This window comes from Ylistrum balloti, unplaced genomic scaffold (genome assembly GCF_031769215.1).
Source record: "Ylistrum balloti isolate Yb309-2 unplaced genomic scaffold, AGI_CSIRO_Ybal_v1 Utg371176, whole genome shotgun sequence".
In the NCBI taxonomy this organism is placed as follows: Eukaryota; Metazoa; Mollusca; class Bivalvia; order Pectinida; family Pectinidae; genus Ylistrum; species Ylistrum balloti.
Window position 1 is genome coordinate 4,164 of NW_026782641.1, and position 10,633 is coordinate 14,796.

The window sequence follows — 10,633 nt, forward strand, 5'->3', positions numbered from 1 at the left end:
TGTAAAAGTAAATATAAGTTAAAGTTGCCAATTCCTGTTGCACGCACATGATGGGAACAATAATATGAGAATGTACATGTGTATCTATTCAATTATTGAAAAAAGAATCACTGTGGAAAACTCACAAAAACAATTTAATAAATTACATGTATCAATCATGTCAGGGATTTTGAACTACATGTCTTGTTACCAGTACTGTTCAGGTTTTTCTTTTTCTATTCAATATAATTTTGATATGACATCATTTCACAAAAAAAAAAAAAAAAAAACAAAAACATTCTATTTTAACGCAAGATACAACGTACATATGTATCAAAAAAGCAGAGGTTGTATCAAGTAATCTCTCTTTATATGGTAGATACAGCAGTCTGAATCAAAGTGATGAAAGTGTGTCAACTGCTTCATATGATCCCAGAATCCGCAGTCAGAGGGACATTACTACTCAGGATCAGATAACATCTTTTGCACAATCCCTCAAAGAGGTATCATATAAAATCACAGTAGTAAAATGTTTTCCCTTGTTTTACTTCTCTCTAAGATGAAAAGCACAAGTAAGAATTCAAACATTTTGAAATGCTCAATTACTAAATTTGAACTGGTAAATATTCTTATAGACCTACAGTAAATGTAAAGCTGAACAAAAGTCCCTGATAATAACTGCTTATTGAACTCCAAGTTATGAAATCTATTGTTATCGATTCCATTCTTACTTTGGGTTGTCTGATTGTACTAAATTCTGTTGGTCCACAGATTTCTCCAAATGCTCAAGCATTGGACTTGCTTGTTTTGGATGACCCAGATGAAAAAAATGGTACATGTACAAAACTTGATGAAAAATGTATGAAACTTTCTATCAGGCAAAATGTGAAGCAATATCTTGATCAAGAAGTTAACACAGACAGTGTAACGTCTACACACCTTTGCAAGGGTTTCTTAGAACAAGAACCAGGTTGTTTAACATTGTCATCTGATCAGGTAGAATACATTGAACAGGCAACTATTGGTCAAGTCCAAAACAAAACGTGGAATGCTTTCCGTATTGGTTTGATTACTGCATCAAGTTTCAGAAAAGTTTGTGACACCATTGACAACAACAGAAATCCACCATCCTTACTCAAATCTTTACTTGGTAAATATGCAAGTGATGATGATATTGATCCAGCACCTCTTGAATGGGGCAAGAAAAATGAGCAAAAGGGTCGTGATCTGTACATGCGAGCAAACAGAAGGAAGCATTTAGGATGCAAAATCACCCAAAAAGGCCTAACTGTTTATCCTTGTACATGTTATATAGGTTGCAGCAGTGATGGTGTTTTCTCCTGTAAATGTAAGAATCCATCTCATGAAAACAAAAATATTGAAATTAAATGTCCTTATTCATTAAGAAATGAAAATCCAAAGACGGCAGGTGTACATAAAGGATGTGAACTTATTGATGGGAAATGGGTGGTAGCAGAGAAAAGTGACTATTTCCATCAGATTCAGGCACAAATGGGTATTCTGGAACTCTCTTCAACTGATTTGGTTATTTACACTCGCAAAGGCATCCATGTTGCTCACTGTGAATTCGACCAAATCTTCTTTGAAAATATGATTCACAAGGTGAAAACTTACTTTGAACAAAACTTGTTAAGTGCTTTGATCTCTGAAATACAAGCTGACGCACTGTAAAGCTCAACCAGGAAAATGAACTCTATATATAGATTGTCTAATCATCCTGGTAATTAAATCTACAAATCAGTGAAAGGGGCATTCCTGCATTCGGACATCAAAAACATGAAAGCTTTAGATTAACTTGAGAGTGAAATTGCAGTAATAATGTAAAGATAATAACTTTTACAACTGTGGAAAAATACTAATTTTCCTTTAAGTTTCATTTTTACAACCTAAAATCATTTCAAACAAAGGAGTGCCTCTTTAACATTTTCCTGACATAACTAAGGACTGCTTTTGTTTTACAGTAATTATCAGCAAGTTAACTGCACATAATGATCACACATGACCACTACTTTACAAGTTGGTTGTCCAAATTACACAGTGCTGCACAAACTAAAATAACATCATCAATTACATTTTTCAGTTTCAGACTTAAGACCCCTTGAAGTAGACTGAAGTTTTTTAAACGTCCTATTGCCCTCTCAACGTGAATTCTCGCATGAGCAATCCTCCTAGTTTTTGTTGTTGCTTTGCTGCAGAGTTGTCTTCCCATGGCAAATGGTGGCATATTTAGTGTAGCACCTCTTAAGGCAAGCTCTCCTCGGATAAGGAAACCCCGATCAGCCATAATGTCATCACCATATTCTATCTTTTCCAGAAAGCCACTTTGCAGAACTATGTTTTTATCTGATATGCTACCTGTAAAAGCCCCAGATACAAAACTGAATGATCCTGTGGGGGTTATTCCCATTAACACTTTTAAGGTATTGTGATGTTTGTATGCAGACCAGGTTATCCGTTGAGAGGAAGGCATACTGGGTTTCTGTATGAAAAACTCTGTGCAATCTATAACACACCTTGTGCGAGTAAACCACTTGAAACACTTTGGCAACTTCCTTCTACACTGTTCCCTAGATGGCCAACACACTAAAAACCTTAGCTCACGGGACATGAGACACATCCATGTAAAAAATATCCGGCTAACAGAACTTGCTGATATACCAAACATCTGTCCCAGTGTGGTGTTGTCATACCCTTTTCTTAGTCGCAGAAGTGCCAAAAGGAATTCCTCCCATAATGATAGAGACCTTGGTCTTCCAACATTTGATACCTTAAATTAGAAATAGAAATTATTAATTGTGTGCTGCAGCTGATTAGTTAGCTGTGTGCATTTATTATTTTTGTTATAAAACCTGTAATTGTAGTCTTAAAAATAATCCTTAATTTCAGTAATACTAATTTCCATTGTAAAAAAATGATCCTTAAAATTTTAATTACATTTGTGGGTAGATGTACACTGTTTTCATTAATTTACCTCAACTTTGTCCTTATTTGTTTCTGCTCCACACCAGTAGGTCATGTTTTTAGCTTTATTTTTTAGCCATCCAAACACCAGTGAGAGCAATGCCATTGACAACCCTGAAAGAGCAATAAACAAAACTCAACATAATCCCAGTAAAAAGTTAATTATGTCTCCCCTTTGAATGAAGGGAGACATATTGTATAAGTACATTTTCTTGTTCTGGTTCTTCAAATAATATTTTGCCCAAGCCCAGTATGTAGTTGCATCACCTAAAGGAGATGTGCGCTGCACTTACAAAAGGTCACTCTGACCTTGACCTTTAGGTCAAAGGTAAAATATATTTTTTTGCTTGGGAAGGAGACGTATGTTTTTCGTCACCAAAACAACAGCATTGGCAAATAGTACTCATAATATGCTGTCATTTGGAATATGAATGCCTTTTCCTACAGGTTATGTACTTATTATTCTCTTCAGAAACATAAAAAAGGATATTTGAATCTTTAATTAATAATGCACTGTGCAACTTTAACTAAAACCAACCTGTGTAAAATTTGCATGAGGAGTCATCTTTAGTTACATTAGTTACTGTCAGGTGTCGACGTATTAGGCCTTCATTTTGAAGCTGCTGATCGTCATAGTTCTTTAAGCAGTTGATAGTAAGATCTGTCTGAGTGCCAAAATTTCTGGTCTCCACACTATCTGTTTGTGTACCTCTCTCTCCTGGACCTCTGGGTTGAATAGTGTAGGCATGGTCACCTGTAGCAAAGGAATACTTATTATGGCGAAGAGACATGATCAAATTGTTGATATTTTACAGAAGATTTCTTAGTTGTTATATACACAACATGTTTGATACAACCAGCAATAACCAAGGAGAAATAATAAAATTGATAGAATTCAGCTGAATAATCATGTGAGTTGTTGTTTCCTATTCTTAAGACTTACTCAAGATACTGAATGAATTGTTGTGGTTTTCCTGCTGCATTATCAGTTTGGTGTCGTCAATTTGGCCTGTAACAAATTCAATATTGATATTCTAAATACCAGGTATTAACTAATCACAACATCAATTAATTAAACATAATAAATGATTATCTACAAGTAGTGATGTTCCTTTTATAGAAATGTACCAAAGTGCTTCACATTATTTAACTCTGAATTGACTTGAAAAGTGTATATTTTACCTCAAAATACATGACTCTGGAGAGGCAAGGTTTGAAGGTTCTTTAAGTTAATGATAATGAACTGTGTAATATGTAGCTATGTGTGGATTTTATTCCCAGTTACAATTCATAAAACTGATGTCTCACATGTAGTCCTATAATATATGACTTCACAATTCTGTCTTGATATTAAACATTCGGCAGTAAATGGTAAATGTCAAAAATCTGAAAATAAAGGTTAAATATTATGACAGGATTGTTAAGTCATATATTATAGGACTAGTAATATTTGTCCAGTATACCTGTATATGTTTGCTTAGATTATTTTAGCCACACTAGCAGAATTTTGGAGCAACCTCCCCCCCCCCCCAACCCAAAAAAAAATGTCAGAACCCTTCGGCTTCGGACTGTATTCTACCTTACATGTGTATTGTTATGGATTTGAACGCTAATACTTACATTTCTTTATCACTGATGCTGGCAATGATCTGGACCTGGGGTATGGTCGAGCTCTTCTCTGTGCTCGTTTTATATCAATGGCCGTACCAGATGCCGGCAAAGGATTGGGATGGTCAATGGTAGGACCGTTTCCTCCAAAGAAATGCTTGCTGCATATGTAAGTGTGTTTGTTTACATTGGTAACCCCCCAGTTTTTACGCCCGCACAAGGAAACCCACAATCTACATTTTTCATGCTGTGTTTTAGGCTTGGGAAACGGTATGAAGAACACGTCCTGCATATGATCTGCATTTCTGTAGCGGTCGTCACTCCGACAATCACCCCAACAGCAGTGTTTCACCATGTTTACATTGGAATGTCAGACCCAACCGGAAGTGCAGTTTTGTCGGGTGTTCCCTGCTTTGCTTAGACGTTTCAGCGATAGACTAAACAACACGTTTCTTCTCAGCTCCATGTTTATTTTTATTTTCAGAACGAGGCTGTCATATAACCAATACAGGAGAGGATCTAAGAGAGATAACTCTTACGAGATTACAACTACTATAGATCATTACAACTCCCCTTTTGAAAATAGGTATTTTATCTTTAAAAGTTCAATTGTCATTGGAGGGAGCATATGATATATATGTAACTTGTATTTTGTGGTTAATTGGCCATACTGAAACAAAATAGCTCGAAATTAAACTGCATGTTGATACATGTCTGAAACTTAATATTTCTTTGTTGTTTATAATATTGTCACAGTTTCTAAGTAATAGTGTATATCCAACCCTCTTGATTGAGAATTATATATGGAACACAAGCAACAAATAAAATGTGATAATTTTGCAATTATGAGTTACCAAATTCACCAGAAGATAATGGACCAAAAATAGTTTTGATTTTGAACTCTTTACTGATGAATTTTATCAAGCATAACTACCAGGATCAGGATAGACTGTCCTGCCTGAGACCTAACATTAAAAGGGGATTATTCTGCCCCTGTGCACTTCACATCTCATAATCTTTGAATCGTGCTGGCAGTTTCACACTTCTGCCGTATTTTGTCTTCATACTCAGAGAGTTTCCGGTGGGCATTGCTAGTGCTGTCGCCTTATGCGTTGGCGTGTCACTAGGTTTCGTAGTTGATTCTTGCTCCATGAAATCAGGAATGTCCTCTGTGTTTCTCCTGAATGTTTCCTCTCGTGACTGAATGATGTCTCGACGATTTCGACGAAACTTCTCACCATCAGGTGTCACTACTGTGTAGGACCTCGGGTATTCAGAGTGATTATAAATGTTTCCTGGAGTCCATTGTCCTCTGTGTTTAAAACGAATCTTATCTCCGTCATTTAATTCCGAAAGGCGTTTGGCTCCAATATCGAAATATTTTTTCTGCTTTTGCTGCGATTTCTGTCTGGTTTTCTGAATGTGTTCTGAAGACACTACACATGGTTGAAGTTTAAGTTGGGTAACTGGTAGCACAGATCTAAGCTCTCTGCTCATGAGTAGTTGTGCTGGTGATTCTGTATCCGTAGGCGAGTTCCTGTACTCGAGTAGAGCAAGATACGGATCTTGCCCGTTAGCGTTGGTTTTCTCAAGGATGCGTTTCATGGTTTGTACAGATTTCTCTGCTAAGCCGTTCGCTTGAGCAAAATAGGGACTTGATGTTGTGTGTTTAAACTTCCACTTTGTCGCAAATGTTTTGAATTCGGATGAGGAATATTGTGGACCATTGTCGCTCCTCACTTCAAACGGTATTCCATGTCGTGCAAAGATAGATTTCAGGTGTGTTATTACTGTTACACTTTTAGTGTTCTCCAACTTTGCTACCTCAAAGTATCGGGAATAGTAATCAGTGACTATCAGGAAGTCTGACTGGTTCCATGAGAATAAGTCGGTTCCCACAACTTGCCACGGTCCACTTGGCACAGGTGTTGGCTTCAAAGGTTCTTTCTGATTGTTGTTCCTCATATCCATACAGGTAATACACCTTGATATCATGTCAGCAATATCAGTGTTCATGCCATGCCAATAAACAATACTTCTGGCTCTGAGTTTGGTTTTTTCTATACCAAAGTGACCTACATGAAGATCTGACAGTATTTCATCTTGGAGACTTTCCGGAATTACTATCCTTTCTCCTTTGAGCACTATGCCTTCGTTGATAGTTAGTTCATTTCTAAGTTTCCAAAACTCTTGTAGGTTTTTTGTTAGAACATTTTTATTTTCTGGCCAGCCATTCTCTATCAATGCCTTAACTTGACTGAGTTGTTCATCCTCGTCTGTTCGAGTGCGAATTTGATCCATTTTATTGACAGAGACAGGTAGACTGTTCAAAACAGTGTGTACATGACAACTGAGTTCTTCATCCATGTTCCCATCCTTGTTGGGAAGATATGCACGAGAAAGTGTGTCCGCTACTACTAATTCCTTGCCTGGCCTGTAGATTAGAGTGAAATCATAGCGTTGTAGACGTAGAAGCATTCTCTGTAACCTAGGTGGCGCTTGAGATAGGGGTTTCTTTAGTATGGCTTCCAACGGCTTGTGATCACTTTCTACAGTTAGTGCCTGCGATCCACAGGTGTAGTTGTTGAAGCGTTCTAAAGCAAAGGTAACTGCAAGAAGTTCCTTCTCTATTTGTGCATATCTTGACTCTGTGTCAGTCATTGCTCTAGAGGCAAATGCTATGGGCTTATTCCTCTGTAGAATTACAGCACCTAATCCGTATTTTGATGCATCTGCACTTACGGTGGTTGGTAATCTTGGGTCATAAAATGCTAGTACTGGCTCTTTTGACAATATGCCTAGTATTTGCTTGAAAGCGTCATCCTGACTTTTGTTCCACTGAAATGCGACATCCTTTCTGAGCAACTCTCGAATCGGCTGTGTGATGGTTGACATGTTTGGTATGAACTTGGCTAAGTAATTGACAGTTCCAAGTAGTCTCTCTACTCCTTTTTTGTCAACTGGTCGGGGCATCTCAGTAATTGCACTCAGTTTTTCTGGATCTGGTTTTACACCAGCGGCAGACAGTCTGTGACCTATATATGTGACCTCATTTTCGCTGAACCTGCATTTGTCCTTGTTCAAGGTGAGATTTATCTGTTCGCACCTCCGCAACACACGATCGAGACGAGCATCGTGCTCCGCGTTATCCTTTCCGAACACAAGTATGTCGTCTATGTCCACTTCGACACCTTCAATGTCATCAAAATGTTGTGCTATACGCTTCTGAAAAACTTCTTGCGCACTCTTTATGCCAAACGGCATGCGTAGGTAACAGTACCTGCCGAAAGGTGTATTAAAGGTTGTCAAGAGTTGGCTAGGCTCATCTAGAGGGATTTGCCAATAACCACTGTTGGCATCGAGCTTAGTAAAGATTTTAGCACCTGACATTCGCGTTGTGATATCTTCAATTGTTGGTAACTCAAAATGTTCACGCTTTATGGCCTTGTTCAAATTCCTCGGGTCGAGGCACACTCTTAACTTGCCTGACTTGGGCTTTTCCACTAGCACTATGGAGCTGACCCAGTCAGTGGGTTCATCAACCTTTCTCACGACACCATTTTTCTCCATTTCGTTGAGTGTGATTTTTAATTTGTCGCGTAGATTTGCAGGGATTTTACGTGGTGGGTTTACAACCGGTGTTACACTTTTGTCAACTTTGATGGTGTATGGCTCCTTAAGGCAACCTAATCCTTTAAATATTTCCAGAAACTTGCTAGTAGGGTCCTGTTTATCCACTGACGGCTCAGTAACCTTTTCAGTCATCATGACCACTTTTACTAGCCCAAGGTCTTGACATGATTTGAATCCAAGTAATGGGACTGTGTCTTCCCTTGCGACGTAGAATTCAACGTTTTCATTTAGGCATTGGAGCCTACACTTCCCCTTTATGGGTATTTTGTTGCCAGTGTAGCTCGATAGTCGCGTTGCCGTGTCCGATAATTTGGTTTTTGGTTCTACATTTAGACAGTTGAACAACTTGTCCGATATAATGTTGGCCTGGGAGCCCGTGTCTAATTTGAACCTGACATTTGTTCCATTGATGTTGAGATTTGCGAAAGCTTCATTAGTTCCAACCTCTGTTTTGTGATTATGTACTGCACCAATGAACAAGTCTTCGAATCCTTCCATGTCCACTGCCTCATTCGCGTGTACCACTTTAGTTTTACACTGTCGAGCGAAATGATTCATTCCCTTACATTTATCACATATTTGACCAAATGCTGGACATTTCCGATATCCGTGTTTAGTGCCACAACGTCCACACTGAAATAGTTTTTGTTTTACATGTTGTTTGCTGTGGTTGGAGTTGTCTCCCCTGACTGACTGTTTCTTGTTACCTCCCCTTGCACTATGTGTTGGTCTATTTGTATAACGTTCCTTGGGGGGTCTGTTTTGTTTATCACGATGATTTTTGTGTACCGCGTTGACTTTTTCTGTGTTTAGATTTTTTAACATTTGTTGTGACTCCTCACTGGCTCTGCAAGCAGTTACGGCCCTTTCAAGTGTGAGTTGATTGTCTCTCAAAAGTCGTTCTTTTACCTTTTCTGAAAATACACCACAGACAATACGATCGCGTAACATTTCATCTTCCAGTGTACCAAATTTACAGTTTTTTTGCAATAATGCGTAGTTCGGTCACATATTCATCAATAGTTTCTGTTTTACCTTGTGTACGTGTGTAGAATCTGTGTCGCCACACAGTTATGTTTTCCCTCAGGGCACAGTAAGATTTAAATTTGTTTATTAAAACTTCAATTTTGTCTTTTTCTTCCTCTGTGAATGTGAAAGTGTTGTAAATTTCCCTTCCGTCTTGTCCTATTATGTATAGGAATGCACTACATTTTTCCTTTTCAGATTTATCTGACATCGCTATATCTAAATATAGTCGCATGGATTGTTCCCATTTTCTCCATTTTTCTGGGAGATTTCCCTCAGACGCCGAAAAGTCTAATTCTGGGGGTGGGCGGATATGTTCCATTATGTTGGATTGGGCTGATAATGTCTATTTGCCTGTATTTCGGTATTTTACCGGTCTGGGTAGAGGGTTTTGGTTTCTGGCGGGTAGCACGTGTTTTATACAGCGCACACTAGATGTCATCGATTCGACAGTTATTGACGAGTTAAACGATATGACATACAATATTCATTCCGCCGATATCTGGTTGGATATGTTGCCTTACCAAATACCCATATTTCCATCAGTATCCCACTCAATAGATAACAGTGAAGACTTGCAGTAAACAATCACAGTGAATGACACCCACTGGACTAACTAACAGCCACATGTATACATACAAAGACTACCCATGCCAAAGGCAGGGGAGGGGGGTGGGGTGTTCTCTTTGGGCCTTTATGTTTACTTTTGGGGCTCTCCCTGTCTCTGAAACACCTTTGATGTTATATTATTAAACAGGCAATGATGTGTATATCACAATGACCAATCAAATGGTCAGCTTCAGTTTGATTTTTGTATTCTTAATACATCTGACTACTTCTGACTGACCACTGCTGACCACACTGCTGACCACTACTGACCATTACTGACCATTACCAATATGAAGGGAGACAGAAAGAGAAGGAACAATTAGTTCAAGCCTGGAAATGTTCCAAAGAATAAGGGCCAGGTATTTAAAGTTGAAGATCCTGAGGTACCTGTCACCAGAGAAGAGAGACCAGCTCTGACCAGAAGACTGACCACCCAGGAATTTCAGCTGATCACCAAGCCCAGTCCTGACGGCCTTTCCCTGGTAACAACAGATACTGGAGACAGACCTTGTCCAACATGGATACTACGGCCGGCAACTGTTACAGCTGAAGAATCCAACTCTGAGCCTGTAATAGAAGGAAACCGGATCATCGACATAGTGTTGATGGTGAAAATGTGGAACACCATCATCAGACTTCACGCCGGACAACCAAACACTACATCATGCATGGTACCGGAGTTTGAACTGGACACCGAGCGGAAAAGGGCTCTGGGATGGAGTTGTGCTGTCCGATGTAATAAATGCCAGAACAGATCTCCACTGTACAAACTACATAGAGAGGCAGACACGGATAA

At 38.7% G+C, this 10,633-nt stretch overlaps 2 protein-coding genes across 2 annotated transcripts; both read right to left on the bottom strand.

Moving 5' to 3' along the window:
• Window positions 1-1,084: 1,084 nt before the first annotated feature.
• LOC132561200 (uncharacterized) lies at window positions 1,085-4,937 on the bottom strand. Its single transcript, XM_060225931.1, has 5 exons — window positions 4,582-4,937; window positions 3,905-3,970; window positions 3,500-3,715; window positions 2,972-3,075; window positions 1,085-2,767 (listed from the first exon to the last, which is right to left on the bottom strand). The coding sequence occupies exons 1-5, from the start codon at window positions 4,922-4,924 to the stop codon at window positions 2,006-2,008; spliced, it is 1,491 nt and encodes a 496-aa protein (XP_060081914.1). The 5' UTR covers window positions 4,925-4,937; the 3' UTR covers window positions 1,085-2,005.
• A 634-nt stretch (window positions 4,938-5,571) lies between these two features.
• LOC132561201 (uncharacterized protein K02A2.6-like) lies at window positions 5,572-9,550 on the bottom strand. The gene is made up of 2 exons (XM_060225932.1): window positions 9,238-9,550; window positions 5,572-9,116 (listed from the first exon to the last, which is right to left on the bottom strand). The coding sequence occupies exons 1-2, from the start codon at window positions 9,548-9,550 to the stop codon at window positions 5,572-5,574; spliced, it is 3,858 nt and encodes a 1,285-aa protein (XP_060081915.1).
• Between the last annotated feature and the right edge of the window lie 1,083 nt (window positions 9,551-10,633).